The 26,968-nt window shown below is 32.6% G+C and overlaps 3 protein-coding genes across 12 annotated transcripts; 2 read left to right on the top strand and 1 right to left on the bottom strand.

Moving 5' to 3' along the window:
• Positions 1 to 92: 92 nt before the first annotated feature.
• On the top strand, positions 93 to 5,674 carry LOC143422973 (uncharacterized). Of its 2 annotated transcripts, XM_076893981.1 has the most exons (4): positions 93 to 686; positions 781 to 843; positions 2,237 to 2,399; positions 2,685 to 5,674. In XM_076893981.1, the coding sequence occupies exons 1-4, from the start codon at positions 616 to 618 to the stop codon at positions 5,547 to 5,549; spliced, it is 3,162 nt and encodes a 1,053-aa protein (XP_076750096.1). In that variant the 5' UTR covers positions 93 to 615; the 3' UTR covers positions 5,550 to 5,674. The 2 variants fall into 2 exon arrangements, with proteins under 2 accessions (XP_076750096.1, XP_076750098.1); XM_076893983.1 differs by lacking the exon at positions 93 to 686 and having other exon boundaries at positions 795 to 843; positions 2,287 to 2,399.
• Positions 5,675 to 6,041: 367 nt separating this feature from the next.
• On the top strand, positions 6,042 to 24,167 carry Ampdeam (AMP deaminase). Of its 9 annotated transcripts, XM_076893985.1 has the most exons (14): positions 6,583 to 6,761; positions 7,655 to 7,791; positions 13,719 to 13,833; positions 14,094 to 14,262; positions 19,409 to 19,562; positions 20,161 to 20,347; positions 20,673 to 21,022; positions 21,133 to 21,330; positions 21,419 to 21,714; positions 21,792 to 21,918; positions 21,986 to 22,149; positions 22,278 to 22,572; positions 22,644 to 22,754; positions 22,946 to 24,167. In XM_076893985.1, exons 2-14 carry the CDS (start codon positions 7,732 to 7,734, stop codon positions 23,114 to 23,116), a joined length of 2,397 nt encoding a protein of 798 aa, XP_076750100.1. In that variant the 5' UTR covers positions 6,583 to 6,761; positions 7,655 to 7,731; the 3' UTR covers positions 23,117 to 24,167. The 9 variants fall into 9 exon arrangements, with proteins under 9 accessions (XP_076750102.1, XP_076750100.1, XP_076750103.1 ...); XM_076893987.1 differs by lacking the exons at positions 6,583 to 6,761; positions 13,719 to 13,833 and adding an exon at positions 6,042 to 6,059 and having other exon boundaries at positions 7,655 to 7,795; positions 14,098 to 14,262; XM_076893988.1 differs by lacking the exon at positions 13,719 to 13,833.
• Positions 24,168 to 24,491: 324 nt separating this feature from the next.
• Positions 24,492 to 26,340, bottom strand: Efr (ER GDP-fucose transporter). The gene is made up of 5 exons (XM_076894131.1): positions 26,147 to 26,340; positions 25,783 to 25,999; positions 25,358 to 25,672; positions 25,118 to 25,269; positions 24,492 to 24,944 (listed from the first exon to the last, which is right to left on the bottom strand). The coding sequence occupies exons 1-5, from the start codon at positions 26,221 to 26,223 to the stop codon at positions 24,698 to 24,700; spliced, it is 1,008 nt and encodes a 335-aa protein (XP_076750246.1). The 5' UTR covers positions 26,224 to 26,340; the 3' UTR covers positions 24,492 to 24,697.
• Positions 26,341 to 26,968: the final 628 nt, after the last annotated feature.

Below are 26,968 nucleotides of genomic sequence, written 5' to 3'. Positions count from 1 at the left end.
TAATGGAATATAAAATTATTCTAAAACATAGTAAAGGAAAATAAAGATTTTTTTTAGTAAATTATGAGCTAAAACAATTTTATATGCATATATATTTTACTATTGCGTGAGTTCGAGTAGGAGTAGGGATAACACCTGCGTGTATACCTGCTGAAGCACCCCCAACCCTACCATTGTATGTACGACGTCAAATACGACAGTTGCTCGTAGTGGCCAATCAGAGAAAGATCGTTGCAATCAGTTTTATATTTTATAATTGTTCGAAATAAAATAAGTTGATATTACATCGTAATATGTAAGATATTTTCTTCACTGCCATTTAGTGAATTTCGTAGCTGTATATTCATGTCATTTATTTGATCAATAATTCAAATAATTTTACAAAATACTAATTCTGTAGGATAAAATGTAGTATCCGTAAAAGCAATATTTACTTCGTATATTCTATGTTACATAAAGCTTATTGTTTTTGCCAGACGTTATCTCATTGTTTGTAAATATTATACAAAGCATGTTAGCTGCGGTAATATTTTTCATATTAAGCGCCAACGATCGACCATCGATAGAATCGATTGCTTCGATTTTTTGAAATAGCTTAAAATTGAATTACGTATTATGACATCATTTTACGACAGTTATGATTATTATAAAAAAATGTTGGAATTACAGGAAAAACTACGGAAAAGGTAAGGGAAGTATAATTCTTGAAATAATTACTTTTTATTACTTCGAACATAATAAAAGATATGACAAATGTACCTGTGTGTATAATTGTTGTAGTGAAGAAGAAAGAATAAGATTAGAAGAGAGATTTAAAATACTCGTTCAAGAATCTCGCAATAGGTGAGTTTTTAAATCAAAATAATTTTTTTGATGGTATTATTATGTTAAGCAAATTTGTTATATATTGTCCAAGAATAATATAAAAAGTAGGGTTATAGACATTGATGAATAACTGTTATTATTGATTTCATACCCGCTTTTATAATACTGTATTCATATATTTGTAATACTAGTAGAATTTCAAAGATTATGTATCGATTGGGAATGACCTAGTTTTGGGGGATGTCACAATCAATAAACGGTGACTGCAAAAAGTATTTATACATAGCTGTATTTGCCAATGAGGCATTTTTGGGTTTACATTTCATTTTCATATTATTCAAGCTTTGTAGTTACATGAAAATACCGTTAACTGATAGCTCACTCAATATGCTTCGATCTTATTTAATTAAGTATATAAAGATTAAGAAAAACAAAATGCTATATAAATAATTTTTATAATCATTGCATGCGTGCATGTGTGTATATATAATGTGTATTTTACAATTACTTTTGGATATTTCATATGCTTTTAGTTTACCTTCTGAAATGTTTTAACCTGGGAAAACATCGATCGGATACATAGAACAAAGCTACATAGATATTCTCTTAATTTGGTATTGCAGCTTTCCTACTTTGATGTAATCACATTGGTATATATACAGGGTGTCCCATTATTTTTGTTTTTATTAAAAATATGAATAGGCAATTAAAGAGAGTCATATGACCCAAATACGCGAATCAGATGTACATGTATTTGGTATTAAAATATTCGTTCGAGATCATCCGAAGGTCATATCAATTATGCTCGTATAATGCGCGTTTTCTAACAAACTTGTTGCAATCGATTTGCAAATTGGTTACCGACTTTATAATCGTCGTGCGATAGATACTACAAAAACATAAACACTTATTTCGTGTTTCAACTATATCAAAAGTTTTGCCACAATGATTTGCAAATGTCAATTGATAATGGTAAGTAACAAATGTTAAACCCAATTGACTTAAAAATAGATGGTAATATTTATCTAAGGAGCACTTATGTAAAAATGATCTTCGAATGATTTTCAAGATGATGTTAGAAAAATTTTTGCATTATCATTCAACTATATATATTTACCTTTACAGTATTGAAAATAATTCAGACGTTCATAATAAGTGAGACACCTTGTCTATTATGTATATATACGTTGCTATGATTATATATGTACCGTTTAGCGAAAACGTGATCTTTGCCAATGTCATGCAATGTTCTTCGATGGTGCAGACATTATGCAAATTGTAATAAAACAAAAATTTATGCTGATTACTGACAACAGTAAATATCCGTTCTGATAACTAGAACCGAAAAAAGATTTTTTAGAAGAATAGGAAAATCTTTTATTTAAACATTACGAAACTATTAATATTTCAGGCATGATGCGTGCATAAATCGATTGCGTTTAAGATACATAGAATTTTTAGAAGAACAGCGTACAAGAGATGAAAGGAATCATAAACTTCTCGAGGCATTGGATAGAGTAGATAATAGCCTTGCGTTAATGACTGCGAAAACGGATAGGCTGAACGTACTTAGAGTGAGTGTTGAGTCCTTACATTTAGATACGTATGCTAATAATTTGAATATTATGAAATTTCGTTATTATAAATAATTACTTATCAATTGCATGATAAAATATTATTAATTTATTATGAGCTACTTCCAGGTAAAGGCTAAAAGCTATCTTATTTTTCTTCAAAAGCACTTATATGTAGTACATCAACTTGTGGTAGCGCACAGCATGAGATTATTACATATTTGAAATGTCAGATACCGAATTGTAAGTACGTATTAAAATGTACAATATCTCGTTATTTTTCAGAAACAATATGAAGCTTATCTTCGTCGTATTTATACAGTTCATAATCCATCTGGAAATATTATCGACGACAAGAATATCGCAAACCAAGATGAAGATACGTATTTAAGAAGAGATATTACTGCGCAACAAAATCATTTATCCCCGGAAGTTAAAGCTACCTCATCACTTCAAGTATTCCGATTAAATGGTAAAACAAATCGATCAATATCTCCTACTGCAGCAAAACTAACTAAAACATTACAAAATTCGTATTACAATCATTACGAACAAAACATACCATATTTAAAAGGTTCGAATCAACAAATAAGTGGCAACCAAAATACTTTGCGATCGTACCCATTAATTTCACAAAACAGTGATTTGATTCAGCAACTACCAACACAGAATTTACCGTCACAATATTTTCAACGAGGACAACAATATGTTCAAGTCGATCCAAGCTTGCATGTCGTGCGTGTATCATTAGATCGCTCAAGTCCATTGAATAAACATACAATTTCGGACTTAAAATTCAATACTCCGTTATCTGAAAATACGGAAACACTTACTAACGATAGCATACCTCAAAATAAGTTCTTACGTGTACCTCAAAATCATTTTTCTCCAATGACTCAACTTTCTCGGCAAGAAAACGATAAAATATCGTTAGGTGATGCACAACCACTGGTAAATATTACCAAAGTATCACCAGCCTGTAGAACTATGCCAGTGATAATAGAGCGAGATGTATGTAATACACCTTTATCAAGCAAATCTTTACATTCATCACAACGAGTTTCTCCAAGTTATTTGAATTATCCTTGGAAAAAGACTAATTATTTAAAACCAAAACAAAGATCTGTTAACGATACTTCAGTGCGGTCATTAACGACTTCCGAAGTGGATAATATAATAAGACGATATAGTCGTTTTACTCCAAAAACCATAAATAGTGCAAGATTATCAATAGATATAAGACAAGCCATTGTAAATGAAGATGAATGTAAAACGACGGCAACTGTGGAGAACGAATTAGACAGCTACATCGCTAAAATTCGGAAGCTTCATCATGACCTTGATATGCAAAGTTTAGAGGACGTTAATCAGCAGCATAACGCGAACACTGCTACTCTGAGTGCATCTTCGACGAATGACGATTTAGATCTTTCTATCAAAGCACAATCAAAAGATAATCTTCCTAAGGGAGTCGAGAAAATCTTGGCATTAGCAGATGATCTTGTGTCTGGATCTAGGACAGTTGATATAGACGTTGCTAAAGATTCTGGAAAACGACGTGTGGATGAAGATAGAAATCTCGAATTAGTTCAAACCGCACAAAGTGACACGCAGATTTTAGAAAGAAACCGTGTTGAATTTTCGCGAACGCACGGCGAACATGAAACATCGGCTGCCCTTGAAAAAGACAAAATTAGCAACGATATTAAGTTACACGAGATGAAACTGGTTACGCATGAAAATATTGAAGAACGTGGGAAAGAGATTCTCAGTAGTATAGATGATGTATTGAAACATGATGATGTACTACCTAAAATACAAGTACATGAAATGGATGATATTGTTATTTCATCGAAAGATACCATCATTGAACAAAAGGGTACTAAGAATGGTATCTCTGACGATATACTAAGAAGTGAATATAATGAAAAGGATAATGTTTATCTTGCAACTGAGTCAAATGTCGATCAATATTCGTTTGATATTGTCCAGGAATTAGAACCATTGAACCTAAATCTCTTACAGAAACGAATAAAAGAAGTAGATTTAGCCGATGAAACTGAAGATGAAACTAATGAAGAACAATTTGTTATTAATGCTGCTAAGATAGATCAGAGCAATATGAATCAAACTGGATCTACAAACAAAATAGAAACTATGGATATTAAACAAGATGTTAGAGAAGATACAAACGTGAATAGCGCAAAAGATAGCCTAGAAGAAGCAAGTAGTGAATGTGTCGAACAAGAAGGGCCAGATAAAAACGAAACAGAAATAAATGAAGTTTCTGAATTGCAACACTCGCCAGCAGAATACGAAGATAAGAGCCACATGAATAACCAAAGTGCAATTCAAAATGCAGAATCAGCAGAGGATCAAGTTGATAATAAGCAAAAGGAAGAATGCGAGGAAATTAATTTTGTATCTGATACAGAACAAAATGATGAGGATAACAAGTATAATAATCAGAGTTGTTATGATCAATCTGATCAACCTCAAGATTATGCTCAAAATTATGAGACGGAGTATATGGGTTTGAACGAAGAATATAATTACGACGAAAATTATGATCAAAATGTGATGTATGAAGTTAATCAAGAAGAAAGTTACGATCCGAACGTAGAGTATGAAAATGATCAAAATGTGATATGTGAAAATGATCAAAATCAGGAATGTCAAGAATACATTAATCAAGAGTACGCACAAGAATCAGGCGAACAATACGAAGAATATACAAGTGAACAATATGGTTCTGAAAATCAGTATGAACACGATCCTAATGTACAGTACCAAGAGGACTCGAACCAACAATATGCATACAATTACGATGAACAGTACGATCCGAATCAAGCAAACGATATCTATGTAAATCAATCATTTGTATATACTGACTGCACTCCTAACGATCAGCAATTAAATCCTGAAGAAGGTAAATCAAATGAAGGATACAAGGAATTAAAAGAAAAATTAAGAGATAACGAAGCAGAAGGAGAAAAGGTTGACATGATTCAAGGCAAAAGTGAAGAATTACTTTCTGGAAATGAATTGAAGAAGAAAAAAGATATTATCAAATCCTTACTGGATTCTGATACAGACAGCACGATCGAAAGGAATGTTTCAAACACAGAAAGTGATTTTGATTTTAATTGATATGCAATAAAACTAAGACAAGTTTGTATGAAATATACTATATGTAGAACAGATATTTACTCCTTATCCTATAACGCACAATTATATAAGGTACGTATAGATTGTATTAATTAATAAAACGCTACTGTAATTCTAGCATAACTTAATAAAGTTACAAATATTAACAAAGAAGTAAATTATTCTTGTTATCACGCCTTATTGCTATTATTTTGTCTTTACATATACTTTATACTAACTTTTATATCAATAAAATAGTAATAAATAGAGTTCTACTGTGGGTGCTTGTAAAAGAATTAATTACTTAAACATAACACTCGCATTTGAGTTCGCATTTAAGTTTGTTTAAAGAATGTAGCCGTTATGGTGAGTCGCGCGGTATGGATTTTCATCAAACCGAGAGGTGTGAGCCTGCGCCAGTCGTGACGTGCTTTACACCGCTGCCGCGTCAGTTGCGCCCATTGCTGTACTTATTATACGTCTCCCTTGATTCGGCTACCTTTAAGGTTACAGGTGTGTGAGAGAAATTAGATTTTTAAAATACATTTACATAATACTAATACAAATTATCGGTGGTGTTAATTTTAATATGTCATAATCCATAGTGATTTAATAACTACTCTATCGATATATTAGTTTTACAATCGATCTATTCTAAATTATACAGGTTTTTCATCTACTGATGAATTAAATATTTCGAAGTTCTAACAAATTTATATATGCAAATTTTATTACACAAATCTTCTATTTTTTTATTCCTTTATGCTATATATATTAAGTACTTTATGTGAAATAATAAGCATTGTGTTTACGTTTGTGAATAAGGTTATTTTATTACATTTATTGAAAGAAGAATATGGAAACGATACTAATTGAGTCGAGATAAAACAGATATCATAATATTTTTCTTACTAATATGGTTGCATATATTTAGGCATATTCTTTTCATTGTTTGAAATAGTTTTATTCGTTTATGTTTGTATGAGGGATGGCTCCTGGAAGGGTAGATACGATCCTATACGACACACATTATGGCTTGAATGTATGTATGTAAAGCGGCAGTCAGTGTCTAACAGCATGCTTCAGCGTGCCAAAGGTGTTCATATGTGGTAATTTCTTGTTTATCAAGACGTGTATTATGGACAGTTATTCGATAAAGCTTTCGAATTTATTTCTTCCGATAAATAAGTAATCCAGTAAGAACTGAGTAAATATGTAAGTACTCTTTCCAAGTACGTATCATTTAAGCTACGTTGTTGTGACCTTGTATTTATAAGTACAGAAAGCTGCTCTAAAAGGCAAATTGAAAGCTTTTTTGAGTATATGAATGTATACATATTTATTCAAATATCGGATATTCAGAAAATCGTACTTTTTTATTGTTCTCATCAGGGCTTAACACATAAACATGAGTAATTTATGATTGCAATTTGTTCGTATCAAATCGCTCAGTTTCTCCAGTTTGCTGTAAGATAAAACGCACACTTCGTAGGTAAGCTTCGTAGTATATACGCCATTTTTTAAATAAAATTTTAAATCAACGCTGTTAACCAATTTTATGAATTATATTGAATACTATAATATAACGAATTACTATTTTTTATCCGTACGTTTTGCTATTGTTAATGTAAATTATATATTTCTCTTTATGAATTAAGAATTGACTTTCCGTACAGAAAAACAAATATCTTCAATTTATTTGTTTATCGAAAAATAAGAAACATAACCATTTTCCTTATGCAACTACAGTTCATCAATGCATATAATTAAGGTTTATCTTCATCATAGTACTATTAACTGACCTCGATGTTCTAACAAGTCTGATTTATCTCTTAAATAGTTAATTACGTATATTTATCGGACATGTACAGAATGTAACATCAATTTCATTTGAAATGAAAGATGAATTCGTTTTCATTTAACTTATGCCGAAATGAACTGTGATTAATTAATGTCTTATTACAATTGATGGCACGTGAAAGGATGAATAATAAACGTAATTCGAATTGTTTTTATTGTAATTGTGATTGTCATGTAGCGATATGTATGGCAGAAGATATTATGCTTACTGTGTACATAGGGAAAAATAAAAATATAAATGTTTATAGAAGGATGGAAGATCTAGTAGGTGTAAATGGCATGAAGGATGTAAATGGTGAAGCTGATAGAATTTACTACGAATTAGATGGGGAAGGTGACGCTGACAGTTCGACAACGCCGCACAACATCGAACATCATCGTGATCGTAAGTTTTATTCTGATATTTAATTTATTAAACATCCTAATTTAGAAGAACTATAATTGCTTAAATTATAATATAAAAAACTTATTATTGCCTAGTCGTGCCTCGTTCCTTCACATTTAATTTACATAGAGTCTGACCGATTGGCGCGACGTATGGCACTAAACATGCTCAGGTCTTAGAGCTGATAAATAGAAAACTAATCTATCGACAATTATTATCATATGAGTTCTAAATGTAAAATGTGCTGTTACGAAAAATGGTAAATATTTTCTCGTATTTCTATAAATATACTTATAAAAGTATATTTTTTACAACAAGAACAATGCATATATTGTTGGCAAGTTAACTTTTTTTTATACCAGAATACTTCACATAGGACCTTATAATAAATGTCGATAGATTAGTTTTCTATTTATCAACCATCATTCATACATCGCACTAATACCGATGAAATTAGGTATACAGTAGTCACGAAATTAAATTCTTTATCACCTGGAATATATTCAAACGCTTCCTTGCGTGACTGATCAGAGAATGTTGTGTTTCTGTTACAGTGGTTTAATACATTCTTAATTATGCTACAGGTGGTTTGTATTGTACATTCTTACCTAATGCTATAATTTTCTAATAAAGAATCATTAGAAAATTACATTATTGCCATATGTTTGTATTAATGCAAACACATAACATCAGCATTTAATAAAAAGTGGGAAAATATTTCTTTAAAGATAAGAGTTCAGTTCATTCAAAGTTTTAATTTAATTTTATTTTTAAAACGTTGCGTTTAAAAAGTTTTCAAAATTTCATTTTCTTAAGAGTAAAAATAAAACTTTTGTTTAGTGTATATATACATGTGTATATGCAGTTATCAAAGTATGACGTTGCAATCAGGTTACGTTTTTGGAATTTGGCATAGAGCCTACATTTTGCTTACGTTCTACGTTGTTCTCTTTCTCACTTTCGCAAACTGAATCGTATTTTTGCCACTATGCGAAGGTTCTCTGTCTGTTCGCGCACAGTATATTAGACTGTCCGAGAGTTTTGGTACATGAATAAAAACAACATAACTTGTACTCATTTTGCGACAGTATAATATTCTCTTGGACGATGTGTTTAGTGTATCGTTTAAAGTTATTGCGCTGTCGAACGAATGTGCGTGCTATCACGTATCTTAACGTTTATGAAATTTAAATACTTTTAAGTGATTTTGTACATTTTCAGTGCTGGTGGTGGGTAATCAGTAATACTTCTCCGTGCACTAAGTAAAACGATTAGCATATCCATGATATCGAATAGACCAACTGTAGTTAACTCAATGGCAGGCTATCAAATTTAGTTTGTAAAGGCAACGCAATAGCTAAGACCAAGAACTTATTATTACAAAAAAGTATAGAAGGTTGGTGTATACAAGTGGTCTATACAAGTTTCCTCGCATTTGAATTATTTCGAATTTGTATCGCGAGTGCAAATTGAAGTGCTTTTTAATAGTGAGAGTATATTTATTGAATTATGTCAAGCCGCGGTGTCACTACGTCGGAAAATGATTATTTTCTTTCCTTGAGAATTCCGAATTTTCTTATAGATCCGGAAGATGAAGGTAAAGATTCACTTTTATTATCTAAAACTTTTCAAATTTATTTAAATAAAAGTATATATTGTAAATACTAAAATATCCCTTTGTACTTTTCGTTTAGTTGTTAATTCATTTTAACTTGATAAATATTAACGAAAAATTATTATTTACTGTACTTTAGAGTGTCTACGAAAAATAGTTTGATAATTTTATATTGGGATCCTATGATTTGACATTGTTAGATATAGGATGTCTCTGGACAGGTGGTACAACCGGACAGAAGATTATTTTATGTGTAAAGAGAAATGGAAAATGTAAAATAAGATTCTGTTATTTAATTTTGATCCTGAGAACATCGGGTTAGAAAATTTTTCACGTGATCATTTAACAGTTATTTGATAACAATGGATTCTACGTTAACACACAAATGTACGAGTCTGGCGCAGTTGTCGCGTTCAAGGGGAAGTGGCTCTATCTGGATGGCTTTAAATGGCACTAGGTAGAACTATTTTGCACTTGCCTCACACTTCCGTCAATATGGATAGAATTAAGCAAATTTCATATGTGCGTACATATTTATAATTTAACCAAGCAAATATACCATCACTGGTTATAATTCGATGGCTAAAGTTTAAAATTTTGATATAATAATTGATTAAATTTTGACATAATAAATATTTGCAAAAAAGTAACTTTGGAAATCTTAAAAGAAGTACATCAATTTTTAAGTAAAATCTTAAGTACAATACATATCATTTTTGTCATTGTTTACCGTAGATAATGATGTGCATTGACAATGAATTACGCAATCAGAACGCCTTGTATTGTTGGCCATTGTTTTTAACATCAAATGTGATATGTTATTATCAGCTTATATACGTATATACACATATTATTTTGCACTTCTATGGTAGTCGGTATGTGCAATTTATGTGCACCGGTATTATTGGAAAGAACGCGAAGTTTTCTAGAAGAATCAATGACTACTCGTGCTTCCGTATATTGTGTAGTTAAAGTGTAAAGTGTATAGGGAACAGGTGGATTATCTTCGTTTCATTATTTCGCAGAAGATGACTGAAGTGTTCATAGTATGACGCGATTAAAGTACTTGACTGATTAAGTTGTCAGTAATTTCTGAGTGTTTCTAATAAAAGCTATTTGGTGATATCAATTCACTCGTGTGTAATTATCTCATTAAGTCGTTCTTAGTTTTAGATTACTTTATTGATAAGTCATGTCATTGCTTCTTTAAAATCTTAGTGTGTATGCTAATTGCGTAGTTTAATGCAACGTTCCGCAACTATAGCGGGACTACTCCAAATACGAGGGAATTGTATAACTGGAAATAGTGTTTAAAAGATTCCTGGTACTTCCTGGAAGAAATTTAGTTTTGTATGAATCATTGGAAATGTTCAACAACTCGTGCCTAAATAGGAGAGGTGGGAATTAATTTGATATCTATGTCAGCTAATATCAATTTATAAACAATTTGCAAATCTCGTATCGACTTGTGCAAACATATCGCTATCGATTTCGTCTACGAAACGCAACTTCTTGGCACTTGAAATCAAACCTTGGTTATGTGCCAAAGTTTGATTCACGTAAAATCGTGCACTTGGCAGAAAGATTTCATAGCGTCGTGTTTATGTCTTAGAAATATATAAATGTAAGATTTTTGTGATTAATGCAAGAAGTTAGGAAGTGATGATGTTTTCTTTTTTAGAAGCAATTTTGTTAACGTTTCGGTAGTAGTTCACTACCTTTTTATCGAGTAAATTGAGCTTACTCTATCCGCTAGTTACCTCATATTTAGCAGGATATCCACAATATGCGCCTATATATGCTCATATCGAAGTCATAGTAAATGTCCATTTTATTCGTAGATGTACTATTTTTACATATTATAGATGATTCAGATTCTATTATCGATTGATATTATTTTTAGCATACATGCGTCAACATCCTACGAGAGGTCATTCATCATTATGTACAACATAAACCCACAACAAATGAGCCGTTTATTTCGAAAGTATATAAGTCCAATTTCGAGAACATGGATAACAATAATTACGAAGTAAAATTGGACTTCTTTTCACTTTTATCTTTATTTTTAGCTATCATCCTCTTTCCCTTTGTAAATCTACTGAAGTCTACAATCTGAGAAATAAGGAAATGCAAGCATGAAATACAATTTAAAAAATTCAGCCATCGGATAGTTTCATGTATCAAACATTTTTGTGTCAAATCAATAACTGTGTAACTAATTACTTCGTGTCGTTATTCTTCTTGGCTCACGTTATATATACATATATGTGGAAACGTCATATACTTACGGTAGACGGCGCTTCTTGAGCTGTTGCACCATTTCTGTGAGCGTATGTTAACGATGCTTTCGGAAAACATGCTTGGTAGTGGAGATGTGCATGTAGACATGCGAGTGTTTGAGTGCGCGTACGGAATCTACGATGTCTACCCAGTACTAAGTCCACGCTACAGTCAGTGTATCCGATACTCGCGACCGGTTAACGTGGTCAGTGCCCTCTAAAACTACGAACTGGGAGTGCCTCATTTATCTCGTAATTTATCTTCGCATTTCTCGTTAAATTTCGTGTTAACTGTTTCTAGAAACAGACTCGCGCATTGATGCTTGGCGTGATATTGTGATTAAAGAAGTTAACTACTGCGTTCCAAAACGGCTATTGTGGTATTTATTTGTATCATGGTTCCAAGAATTTTCGAAATGTCGATCGTCTGTGGAACAAGTTTTATGAAAACGTATGATACTCTTACAAATTGTTCGAGAACAAATCCAGCTCTTTTTTTTTCATGGTTAAAATTGTAACGATTATGTATCAAAATTGTGTAACGTGTCATATGTTATCTATAATTCTAAGGTATGGAAGATTGTAAACAGTTTAAAGTGATTTATCTTAAGTAGTGGTTTGTGTACTTCTACGGTTTTGGGAATTTTCCAATTCAAATTGCCAATGAGTCATACTCACTTCTCAGGCAATAATTTTTCTATACTAGTCTCGTTTGTTGAAACTGGTCGATTTGCGCACATGGTAATACTCACGTTGTATAGAAATGCAGTATGTTCATTTACATTTGGATAGAAGTGAATGGACAACAGTGCAACGCAAAAAAATTAAACGACCGTCTGTCGTTACAATTGTGTTAGTATAAAACATTTGTTATGACTGCGTAGTGCGTAGATACAAAATTATTCGCCTATAGCAGCTAGTAATTAATAAGATAGAAAGGTTCGCTGCACTTCGCGAGTATAAACAGCTGCTACCTTTTTTAAGTAATGCTATTCACCGCGTTGAGTTCTATTTATCGTATGTCGAGTTTTCTACGTACAATAGAGAGCATCTACCCCTTTCGCATTAATACCAACGTGTAACAGCTGCAGTGAAATGGCAAGTATATAGCTCTATGTGAAATGCGCAGAAAATATTTGCGCATTTCGCATAGATCCATTTCCCATTGGATGCTGTCGCCAGACGTTTATGTTACTACGGAATAAGTCGATGCTTCCTATTGTAACGTGAACAGTGATTTCTATTTTACTTTCGTCGCTGATATAAATTTGTGACGCAGTCAATCAATGCTAAATAATGACATTAGACAGAATCACTTCCTGTTAGATGTACAAGCTGTACGTTTGCGTTAATGAGGCCAGTGGGATCAGAATGCATTTTCGAATATATTTACTCTACGCTTGTTTTCTGGAAGACGCTACAGTAAACAGCATTCCTATTTATGCCTTGAGGTTCCGTGGCACTGACCACATTCAAGGGCTACATGCGTATGTAACTGTGGTCAGCACCAGAGAATCTCGTCTCACACGTAGATAGGCATGTTTATTTTTTTAAGGCGCAAAAGACAACGCTTCGGCGAGCAATACCTTCGACTTTGTCTCTTTAATCGACTGTTCGAGTAGGTGAATTTAAAGATACATTATTAAATAAATGACACAGTCATTTTTAATGTAATAAATTTTTGGTAAACTTCAGATATGTTCGATAGTTCTATTCAGTAGCATGTCTCGGATGTTTTGTTTCGTAACGGTCGTGAGATATATGCTTTGTTTGTCACGGCAGCAGTGCTGTGTTAACAGTTCTCTCCCCTTCTTTGCCTCTCTCTTTCTCTCTTTCTCTTTAAGAAATAAAAGAAACGATTAAATAATATAATCTTAGCTGGATCGATTGTAGTTATTAATTGGATTACAAATGTTTATACATGAATCAATTTTGGTGAAATACAATTATAATAGGCGATCGACAGATTCGGAAAAGAAAATGTGCGAAACTATATTAGCTCGTTGTTAGAATTTCGAAAATCTTTCTAGACGTACGAAAGAATCCCTGCGATGGTGCTGGGTAATGAAAACGACTATTTGACTGGATATAAACGAAATTCCGTTACTGAATGGTTGCAGAAAACGGGGCAGGCAAAATGCGATGGTAATTTTCCGAATGCAGCGTGTATATTTATTTTACTTGCGTAAAGTGAAAACTAATTCTATTGTGGTACAACTATGATGAACGTGTCACAGTCAATAGCGATAAATTGAAGGCGAAACTCAATTTATAATTCCCGTTAAAAATTCATATGTATCATTTTGATTAATTAGGTTTATGCTATTCCCTTTAGCGTTCAAAGTATGTTAAGAACGCTTGTACAAAAATTCTTCAATTAAAAGAAGTTATATTTTTTATTGCAGGGAGTGAAAGTCCAGTTTTTGGTCTTGAAGGTGGTGGAACAGGTACAGGTGGTGGAACCTCCTTGAGACATGAACTGCCAAATGAAATTTCAGCTCCCTACGAAGTTCCACAATTTCCAATTGAACAAATTGAGAAGAAGCTTCTAATACAGAGACAATTAACCGTCAAGTAAGCGACATACTTTATACTTTCCTATTTTAAAGATAAGCAGCTAATTAAGATTACGTGTTAAGTTAATTGAGCTGATGATAGGAAATAGTAGAGTACATAACATAAAGTACAAAGTGTAAATATTCGAAAGATGTGGACAATTTAGGTTTGGTCGTAGCATTATTTATAGAAAGCCATATACAAGATGTGATAATTTCATTCTCGAAATGCACTTCTAAATATATCTTTTCGGAAGTGTGCATTCGATGCAAACTGTTGAGTGGTGAGATTAATTTTACGAATGGAGTAAGAAATGTATTTTCCATTGGCTGGTAGTTGTTACGTGTTCCAGGTAGAGCGCTTTCATGCTGACAATTTCCAGGCGATAAGTATCGCTGCGTGATAACCATGCTACTGTTGATGTATATTTCATTGCGAGCGATTTGACTGTCGTAATTTTGTCTGTTGTATAAAGAAATGGAATCAAAAGAAGAGGAGGATATCGTAAAATCTGTCAACCAAAACGTCAACGAAAATTGTATTGAGTGCATTCAGTAAATACTAATCATTTTCTGTCTGCCCATTTTCCTTTCGATCACATAGAACGTTCTGTGTTAAGCACGTTCATTAAGACTCGTTGTACAATTTTAAACGAAGGATAGACAAAGTGAACCAAATCGCGTGCAATAAATTACTACATCCGTTAGAGCGAACTCGCTCGTTTATAATAACGTTCTGTTAAGTATTGCACCCCGATACTATCATCTGAAAATTGTCAGTGTGAAACTATCATGCGATTTTAACCGAATGTTCGCCAAGGTCGATCGAATCGGGAGCGATAAATTACCGCTTCCGTTAGCATGAACACACGTTCATCTGTAATAACGATGCGCCGAGTATTGTACCTCTATCAAGTCACGATATTACTGAAAATTGTCTGTGCGAAACCGTTCTTATATAGTAAATTCAATACCTGCCGCTCGTATGTACATGATGTGTTGAGCGCATGCACAACACAGAAATCATATTTGTTTAAGTCTGATGGAATTCCAAATTGCTCCTTGAATGCTCCACGGTTTTTTGGTTGCCCAACTGACCGCTAGATATCGCATCACCGATATTAAGGGTTGCAAACTGGTACGCATTATTGACATCAACATAAACTTTCTTTAAAATTAAATATTCTTTGGAGAAATAACAAAATGATCTCTTAAAATTTAAGTTATATCTTGGAATCCTCGTAATTGTAACAAAGAATCTCTCTCTCCCTCTGGTATTAGCAATTTAAATCTATATTGTAAAACAACTACTGCAAACTTGTGTCGAAGAGGGATAGCTGATGTACAGATAATGCCAGGGCAAATGTAACGGAAGATTACGTCGACAGAAATGGAACGTGTAGGTGTTTTACTGGCAGAAGATCGCGCGTATGTATATGCATGCGCGTACATGTGTACATGTAAGTATGCGATGCGTAGTCGCGACATTGTGGCTGTGACGCTGATAAGAGCGTCGCGGCGTGGCATGACGTGGGGACGTTAAAGGGGTAGGGGTTGGTTACGAACGGACTTCACGTTCGGTCGTTCAGTAATCGTACGACCATCAAGGTGGTTGGAAGCGCGCGGCGGTATGCATCGCGTGCAACATAAATCGTTACCGATCCACCGACAAGAAATATTACACTCGTGCTGGACGACTGCATGATCTCTCACGGTCAACATTACGATAGCCTTCCATGACCTCGCGACGAGCATTTCCGAGGCTAGGCTATGTGAGTTGCCGTATCGATCGACAGAAATTCATTCTTGCAAATTCTCTACGTTTATTTGGTATCGTGACACCTTGGCATACGCGTTTACGACGTATCGATGAATATAAAACGGGGCGTAACGAGGCTTACCCAATTGTCATCCCCCGATAGCCGAACATTTTGGTCACGTTCCTTTTCATGCTCTTTTCCTTAAAGCCCAGTGCGAACGAATTCCGAACTGTTTGAGATGACACTCGTTTCTGTGACTATTTATCATTGCAGAAGGGTTTAGTGGTATATAGCATTGTCAAAATTCGCGAGTGATTCAAGTAAATAATGATTTGTTCTTGTAGAAAATTCTATACGTTGATTACATTGTACCGCTGCCAGAATTTTCTTTCTATTGATGGCCTGCGCATCATTTTTATTCTCATTAACTCGGTTCTCATGATTAGTAGTAACATATGGACAAATGCGAGGATACTGCTACTCCGTGTCTATCTGAATTCGTACTGAAACAATAATTACATAACACAATGTAGATTCCTTTTTTCCCATTATTATCGTAATAAGCAAATAATAAATGATAATCTGTGGCCAGAATATTTAAAGGTGCGCTACAAAGTGTTGAGAAAAAAAAGCATGAAATTGTTATCTTTTACGTGTATTCATTCTGTTGAAAAATTACACGTGTTCATAAATGTGACATATATTAAAGATGTATCCGCATTTAGGGCATGATATTTTACAGTAAAATTAACTGAAGAACTAGTCAGTAAAACCGAATTCTACATGGTTTTTGTGGAACTATCAGTTAATATTTGTTGCGGTGATAAAAAAGTGTAGAAATTGAAACTTGCTTCCAGCATTTTTGCATAATTTCAAGTTTTCTGTATTGAATTATTTTAATATAGATTTATTTAAATTAAGCAATTATTGAAGTGGTGAAAGGAGTTGGGACAACGAAATAAGTAACAAAATATAATAAAACGTAATACATACACGAAAAGCCTGAAATGTTTTGCCTTTGCTATCGGACTTTTACGATTATTTCGGCTTTTTTTCTTTTTTAATCTATCAAAATGTACGATAACAAGCGAAAAAGTTTCCTGATGTAACATTTCGTTTCTCGGACGCTGTCAGCGTGCATGCAACAGACGTAAGATACGAAAAGGATCGTGTAACATGTTCGCTGGTGCGAACGAATCAAAACGATGGCTCAGGGATAATAGGATACTATTGAGGTAAATTGAAATGCTGTAATCATGATTGCTCATGTCCTCCAAAACAGAGACATTACCATTGGGTGCGATGTATTTAAATACATTAGCGAGTTCTCGTTCAAGGGGGTCGTCTCATCTAGAACATTAAAAAATGCCGTTACTTAGAAATGTTTCACTCAAGTATTCTAATCTAAGTCTACTTAAGTATTATGTATAATGAATAACAAAGATGTTCAGTGTAATTTTGACTTCTATTTTGGGTAAAATTGCACATAAAAGAATATATTACGGTGCACGATATTAATGTACAGACACCAAAAATAAAACTGTTGGTTGTTTACTTATCGTTCTTTAAATAGTGGAGGAAACGTGAATTTTGGTGTCGTATAAATATACGCGTAGATGATTTATATGATTAAGTTGTAAAATTAGAATAACGATTTTTGTTTGCCCTGTCTTTGATATGAACTGAACCATAAAACTGATAAAAGGCAACAATAAACGTTAAAGAGGAATATAAAATGGTCTCGTAGACGAATGGCAATCGGTGTTGATTATTTATAAAAAGAATCTTTCGACACACATGAAATAATGTAAAAGATATCGTTGCCTAGTGTTGAAGCAAAAAATGAATAAAAACTGGATCCATTTCTTTAGATAAGACAAGAGTGACATGACACAGATATGTTGATTGCGATTTCGACCATAAAGGGATATTTACTTGCGTATAAGCAAAATTTCACGAAAGCCCAGTCATTAACCAACACCAAGTCGAAGCGAGTGGTTTTGACAAAAATGCCTTTAAAATTTATGTACGTAACATTTCTTTATTCAGACGCTTTACTTTTGTAAATCGCGTGCCTTTGTCAATTTTTAAGAAGTATGGACATTTGAGAAAGTGTAGAAAACAAGACGGCTTCCTTTTTAAATTCTAGACCGGAAGGCCCCTACAACCTTTATTATTCTTATATTCGGTTGATGGAAGATAAATGGTAAAAATTCATATCTTTAAGCAATTGTATTAATTGCATTAATTCACGTTCAATAGACATTGTGACACAAACGACCATTTATTTTCTAGCAATGTAACGTTTCGACGCAATTCTAGTTTAATCATTTTAATATGTATTCTAACATGGTCGATTACAGTTAAGGCAGTAGATTTACGTATTATTCATTGAAAAATATTACCGCTTGAAGAGGCCAATAAAAGTCTGGTTTTATTTCTTTCATCGACTTCGTTGCGTTTATATCGTTTTCTTTTTTTCACTTTGCAGATTTGTACACACGTTACAAATGCGTACATTATATGCTAGACATTTTATTGTAGAAAAGCGAAAAGAAATAAGTGAAGTGTGAGAATTGCAAATACAATATGACACTTAACGTGGTAAAGAATTTTGAGATATACTATTATTTCGACATGCCTTTAACCACGTGTAACATTAAGTGATTCGTAATTATTCTTAAATGCAACATCGTACGATAACGATTATATGTTTTAAGTCTTTCTGTTTGTAGAAGAAGCCGTCATTTATGAATCAGTTTCATTCGAAGTGTCCATCGCTACTTGTCATGAAAATAATACTACTGAAAAACGAACATTTTTTTCATGTTATATAAATTACCTTCAACGATAGATAAAAAAATAATTTAAAGACTATTATTAAATGTAATGGTAAATATTTATAATTCTACGAAGAAGTATTTACTTTGTATAAGTTCTGGTGTTATATAGTATCATTTCGATGCTATATGTATGTTGTAAGATAGCGGAGTATAATGATCGCATATACATAATATGCGTTTTACGAATGATCTTGTTCTTTGCGCAATTGAAAACGAATACATTTCACTCGGCATTTTTAAAAGCTACATACATTACAATTCTGAAAAAAAGAACTGTGAAACGCTTCAAAATATAATAAGCAATTTTTTTGTTTAAGTATATCGATACTTGTAGCGTTCCTGCATTCCTGAAAAAACCTGAAAATAAATTGACTTTGATATAAGCTTTTTTTTATGTACCTACTTGTTATTTTATATCCTTTTTCTGTATTTGCTGTATCTGTAGATGTGTTTAATACCTCGTGCAAATCGTTCATTCGAACGCTTCTACCTTTTATTGCTAGTTGAATTTCCGTTTTGCCTTTCTGTGAATAAAAATATTACATATCGAGTATTCTTTCAGAGCTGTCAAGGATTTGGAAGAGCGTCGTAGCCATTATGAACCATCAATTGGCCCTGGTATACCCGACGATGTCGATCATTCTTTTAATCTCGAAGAAATTGACTTTGTACCACACTTTCAAAGGGTTTCCATATCCGGTGAAGATACCTCCGGGGTACGTTGAAAATTGAATACAATATTAACGTTCATAACGCATACTTTTAACATAGAAGCGATTACGTTGAATTATAAATATAGTTTGCTGGTACCATTTATGTTGTACATGTTACGTGGTGTAATTGAACAATCTGATTATGTTTTACGTAAACTCTTTATTACGTGAGAGATTGTATCCTTTTTGAGATTTCTACGAGAAGAAACCTCAAGAGTGTTGCCTTACGTAGGAAACCTTTGTTATATACCATCGCTGCCACCACCACTCTACCCCTCTCGATTTGTTACTAATACTGACAAGTACAAGTACTATGAGCTTTGTTAATTTGTACAAAACCTTTTTTTTAATTTTTTTTTTAATTTGTAAAAATCTAGCTGTTTATTTTGTACATTTTACTACAAGAATTGATAAGAATGCCAATAGGAATTTATATTTTCTTTAATAATTTAAACAAAAATATTTTTATAAGTGGATAAGTGAAACTAGTATTTCTAAACTGACGAACTACTACTATTAAAAGAAAAGTTATTACTATAAAATAACTGAATCTGTTGTTTGAAACTTCTATTTGAAATTTTTTAATGTCTTATGTTTCTAGGTACCCTTGGAAGATCTTCAACAGGCGTCACAGATGTTGGTACAGGCACTGGCGATACGTGAAAAGTATATGAACAATTCTAAACAGACTTTTCCTTCCATAACATCACGATTTCTACGTAGCATCGATAGAAGACCACTCAACAGTGACGATGAGATCCATCACGATGACCGTAAAGCTATCGCAGGTATTTATTCGCAATTACTACTCTGTTTAACATCTTTTTCATGCCCAATCCTTTCCATTAATCCTCTTATACGTTAAGCAATGACATAATATCTTTGTTCTAAGGTAGAAGGTGGCAGTCAAAAGTTGAAACTGAAAATTCTATGATCGATCCGATGCAGATATCGATGTTCTGATCAAAGATGCACATTGCGAAGGTCCTTCTCCCGTTATTTCCTGCATTCTTTATTTAAAACTCTCCACAAATTATTGAACTAAAATAATAATGTTGATGTATCAAAAATGATATTTTAACATTTATTTTTTATAAATAATTTTATTATTAGATCATCCGGTGCACGCGCCGGCTTCCCGAGGGGATCCATGGGAATGCGTATTTCCTGTGGCAAAGAATTACAAAATTGCCCCCGTCAACGGTGTCTTCAATGTATATGCCAACGACGAAGATTTGGCTAATGAAAAGCCAATTCCTTACTCGTATCCCGATTTAGCTACTTTTGTCAGAGACATGAACATTCTTTGCGCGATGATTGCCGATGGTCCGCTAAAGTCGTTTTGCTATAGAAGACTGAGTTACCTTTCGTCGAAATACCAATTACACGTATTATTGAACGAGCTTAGAGAACTTGCTAGCCAGAAAGCAGTACCTCATCGTGATTTCTACAATATTAGAAAGGTCAGTATAGATGGAACATTGATATAGAGATACACATCCTCTGTGATAGGAAGGAAGTTATAATTGCTTGAAATGGAAGACTGAAATATTATTTTTCTTATTAAATTTAGGTTGATACGCATATTCATGCAGCATCCTGTATGAATCAAAAACACCTACTCAGATTTATCAAGAAAACCTTGAAAAATCATGCTGACGAGATCGTTACCTGTTCCAAGAACGGAGAAACGATGACACTTCGGGAGGTGTTTCAGTCGATGAATCTAACGACCTACGATCTCAGTGTCGATATGTTGGATGTCCATGCAGTAAGATTGCGTTATATTTTCATATGCGAGGAAGAAAGTTTCAGAATATTAATGTTATATAATTTCCGTTTGTTTCTTCTGCTTTTAGGATAGAAATACGTTTCATAGGTTCGATAAATTCAACGCCAAGTACAATCCAATCGGTGAAAGTCGTCTCCGCGAGGTATTTTTAAAAACGGATAACTATCTAAACGGTAAATTCTTCGCGAGCATAATAAAAGAAGTAGCCAGTGATCTCGAAGAATCGAAATATCAAAACGCGGAACTACGTCTTTCGATCTATGGGAAAAATCCAGAGGAATGGGACAAATTGGCAAAATGGGCTATCCAGAGCGATGTATATTCGGATAATGTGCGCTGGCTCATTCAAATTCCACGGCTTTAGTAAGTTCCTTCTAATGCACATCATATTTCGCCATCAAGATTTTTAAATGATTGTACTATGTATTGTTCCTTTATAGTGATATTTTTAAACTGAACAAACTGATGACGAACTTCCAAGAGATATTAAATAACATTTTCCTTCCTCTCTTTGAAGTGACTAATGATCCCAATTCTCATCCAGAGCTACATAAATTCCTCCAATATGTAAGTAATTACAATGAATATTTAATCATTTCTAGAAATAGTGTTATTGATTTTACTAATTTTACAGGTGATAGGATTCGATTCGGTTGACGACGAAAGCAAACCAGAAAATCCTTTATTTGATAAAGATGTCTACCCACCTCAAGAATGGGATGATGTTGAGAATCCTCCCTATGGGTATTATCAATACTACACTTACGCTAATATGACTGTCTTGAATCATTTTCGAGTGTGAGTTTATTTCTACGACTAATGATTGATATAATTTTAAAAATCGAAAGAAAATTCAACACTTTGTCTAAAGATTTATATAAGTTATAAGTATATATATCTTTAACGTGAGATATACCTTGTTTTAGGGAACAAGGTTTAAATACTTTTGTTCTTAGACCACACTGTGGTGAAGCTGGTCCCATTCAACATCTTGTATGTGGTTATATGATGGCAGAAAATATCTCTCATGGCCTCCTACTTCGAAAAGTGCCAGTATTACAATATTTATATTACTTAGCACAAATTGGGATCGCAATGTCGCCACTTAGTAATAATTCTCTGTTCTTAAATTACCATCGCAATCCATTGCCAGAGTATTTAGCAAGGGGATTATGTATAAGTCTTTCCACAGATGATCCTCTTCAATTTCATTTTACTAAGGTCCGTTTGATACTGAATATTCCGTTTTTTGCAAATACATAAATTCATGTTTTTGTTTTTTTTTTTTATAGGAACCTTTGATGGAGGAATATAGCATTGCTGCACAAGTATGGAAACTCAGCTCATGCGATATGTGTGAATTAGCTCGTAATTCAGTACTTATGAGTGGTTTTCCACACAAGGTATGTATTATGCAAATACACATATTTACAAAATTATAGGTACATCAGAAATACTTTTGATTTTATATATTTCTATGATATATGTATGCATGAGAATTAGGAGAATAAGAAGAATATGAAAAAGAAGACTATGGGTCGAAATAGGTCAATCTGAGATAAATAAATGGTCATCATTTTGTTTTATCTTACAGAGTAAACAATACTGGCTTGGGCCAAATTATACTAAAGAGGGAGTTGCCGGTAATGATATTACACGAACAAACGTACCGGATATTCGGGTGGCATACCGATACGAAACATTAGTGGACGAATTATCGAATATTTTTAGAGTCGTCGAAAAACCCGAAGCCGTTCCATTTTAATTCTTAGCGATAGTACAAAAGAAATCGTTAAATACAATAGTTATGCTATAACTATAGTAATAGTATGTATAAAATTCGATAAAACTACGATAAAAACTATTTATGAAACAGATCCTATAACACAAACAGTTATGTGACTTATATTAATGATGGTTATAAACTTTCGATGACACTTTTATATAAAATATATTCCTTTTTTCAATTGATGAATGCAGGAAGTAGAATGAAAGTGTTGAAATTATTTTTACACAAGTTTTTAAAATAAGACGAGTTATATTTTAAGTTATCTTGCTTAGATTCTACTCGAAATGACAACTGATTCAAATTCATTTTGTTTTATGCTTTAGAATGTCACTGATGCAAACAAATATACTCTTAGGAACAGATGTTAATTACTAATAAGTTGTAACCAAAAGGAACTTTTACTCAGGTGTTGCAGAATTTTAATATGAAACAGGGAAAAATTAATCTTAAATTTTTCATGTATATTGACCAATTTACAAATAGTTAGGTACTAGATAAGATTCCAACTTCAATTGTTACTGTCTTCATTACACAACATGTATTGAATACTATTATATGAATTAAATTAGAGCTGAATATTGTATTAAATTTATCTAAAAACGAGCAATGTAAAGTATCACAAAGCAACTATATTCTTTCGTCATAATTCAATTGTGCTAAAAGGATATCAGCTCATGCTGCTTTTCCCTTATTTTAGCTTTATTTTCTTACCTTTTTGTATATTTATACAGAAATTATGTATGTTATTTGTTTTTAAAAATATATCACACTAAAATAGTGATAGTTTTCTCGTGAATTACTTTCACATTATAATGCAGGCACTAAAGAAGTAGTATCTTTTATAAATTAATTCGTGCGATTGTAAAAATAAAATTTAGTTTAAATAATCATTAATATATAATTATAGATAATCATTTTAGTTTTCAAGGTAAGTTTCTAATAATCGAATTTATATTGACAATTGTATTATAGTGAATGAATATTCACGACAGAATCTAATATAAAATGCAAATTGTTGCTAAATAAAGAGATGTATGTATTGTATAAAGTATGTTTCGTAGGACAAAAATATACTTGCATCGCGTTAAAAATGTTTCGTGTTATCAATATAAAAATAGTAATTCTATAGGATTCCATACCCATAGAAACGTTTGGATATTTTGCTTTAAATATAAAATTGTATTCAGTTAGAATACAAGGTAATAAGATAGTATTGGGTTGGGTAGCTTAATGCAGACCATTGTCATATATTACTGTTTTTCTCGTATATAGAATTATTCCATTCTTTGCACTCTCTACGAAATAATATGAAATTAATATTTTAAAAGAAAATTAAATATAAATAATTGATTGTTTATTTCATGATACATTTACATAGTTTGTACTTGAAAAAAATAAAAAATTATTTCACTTTTATTTATCTTATTCTTAAAAGTATGAGATTTATAGATAAAATATTTTATTTAGTATCGTCTCAATCAATAATATGCCCATTTTTAATTATTTAATAAAATTGAACAGTCAAACATTTCTACCCATGTTATAATGATTTTATTTTCACTGTACTTTCTTAGTTTTCTGTGTGGATTGCATGTAATCTGCAATCTTCACTAATATTTCTGTAAATATCACTGTTCCTACAAAGACTAGTATTGTACCAATCCAGTGATAGATCGTGAAAGGATTTTTAAAGTATATTATGGAAAAAATTAAAGAAAAAAACTTTCGTAGTGTTATTACTAAAGTTACTGCAAGGGATGTACACTCCGTGGTTAACACAAAAACGGAGCTAATGCACATATATCTGAAATTATCATTAAGGATCATAACTTGTTGAAATTTAATTGTGACGCACGCACGCGCACACACACACGCACGCACACACACACACACGCGCGCGTTATTATTTAAGTAAAGATATGTTATTAATTTTCACCACCTACACATTTGGTTAGTAAAATATTAATGAAAGGATACTGTGTAAGAATATTTCCTATGAGATATGCAATTAATTTTGGCACTTGTAGATTAAAAATTGGTATTGCTATTGATTCTGATGCTAGAGCATACTTGAAATGATCCCAAATATTAGGAGCGAGTGTTAAAAAGAAAGGCATTGGTAACAGATGCTGGGAAAAAATGTTCTAAATTAGTATCTATACAATATATATAAATTTGTAAATAGAGTTCAAGATCATAATGAAAATAGAATTATACCGTATAATACAAAGCTTCTCTCGCATTCTTCCCATACTTTTTGTGCAACTCTTCTTGATAAATACCCATCCTTGCCGATATAAATAATGCAATTGTTAACAACGATATTCCCAATACCCACCAAAAGAAATCATCCCATGGTGTAGTAGGCACTTGCTCAACATTTTTAGCTTGTAATGATTTAATATCCTTACTACTAACAACAGTGCAGATAGCGATTCCAAATGTAATCATAAATACAGACATGTATTTGCTAAACGCGTACTTCTTCTTTAATATAATGATACCCATAATCATATTAGCAATCAGAGAGCCCTGAAATTATAGACAAAGATTAACAGACAATCATGTATGAGATCAATCATTAAAGCATCTAAATTATTTTTATCTGAACATTAATACAGTTCGTATCCTTTGATACTTACAGCTCTGAATATCATATGTAATGGCATTGGTATATTAAAATCAAACGCATAATTATTACAAACATTTGTTATAAAGAACATTGTTACCAATATGAAATAATCTTTTATTCCTATATTGGGCTTAACCGTCCCACATTTTGATGTAAACAAAAATCCTTCTATCGATATAAAAAGGAACTGTGAAAATGTGATAAGATTCCCACTACCTGGATCATCTCTAAAAAGACCATCGTTCTATATTAAACAAACACTTTTTGTACAGTATGACATCATGTTTAGAAGTAAAAAACAAGAGTTATTCTATTTATAAATCTAAAAGGATGGCACATAATAATATCGTTGGTAACCAAATTGTAATACTGACTTAACTAGAAGTTCCAGGAAAACAACGTTGCTGCAACAGCCAAGGAAAACGAACAGTATTGCAATAATAGCACGCATATTTTATTTCTCAACCAATATTACAGGCATTAACCTAAACTTCGCGAACGGATAACAAGCTTACGTTCTGCCACTGTTCTAGGATCGAATCATAGGAAAGAAGTTGAATCGGGACTAGAGGTGTGACACGTTACATGATAACATTGCATATCACTCGAATATATTTTCCACGTATAAGTATAGGCATAAGGAACTCTGTGTTTAATAAGTATAAGTAAACGCGAAGGTCACTGATTAAATATCTTTATATAGCAAAAACGTAACTATACTGCCTGTCAATGGAGCTTCCCTCACTTCTTTTTTTCCTAGCAACAAAATGTAATTATGTAAGATAAGATTTTTATGCCGCAGTTTTGATTTCTATGGAAATTCGTCGTGTGTGTACGTTCCATCTTCAGCAGTGAAATTTCGACTTCCTGCGAAAAAAAGAAACACAATTTATATTTTATAATCGCAAATAGATGCGTCTTTAACTACTTCGAAATTTTTGATAGCAATAATAACTTAATGTTTGGTTAGTTTATTAGTAACAACTCGATGGGACTCAGAAAATTATATCTATGAACCACTACTATGCTTTATTATAGTTAATCGCTTCAGTTTGAGTTGAATTGGGAAGTTTCAGATTAAAAATGTACTTGTATGTGTACGTATATAATTATTAAAAGGAACAAGTATTCACAATGTTGTCGAATATAAAAATTAACGGTTTGAATCTCGCGCCTATTATATTATGAAACATATG

The sequence above is a fragment of the Xylocopa sonorina genome, chromosome 4 (assembly GCF_050948175.1).
Source record: "Xylocopa sonorina isolate GNS202 chromosome 4, iyXylSono1_principal, whole genome shotgun sequence".
Lineage (NCBI taxonomy): Eukaryota > Metazoa > Arthropoda > Insecta > Hymenoptera > Apidae > Xylocopa > Xylocopa sonorina.
Note: the sequence above shows the minus strand (reverse complement) of the source record. Positions and strands in the feature narration are given on the sequence as shown.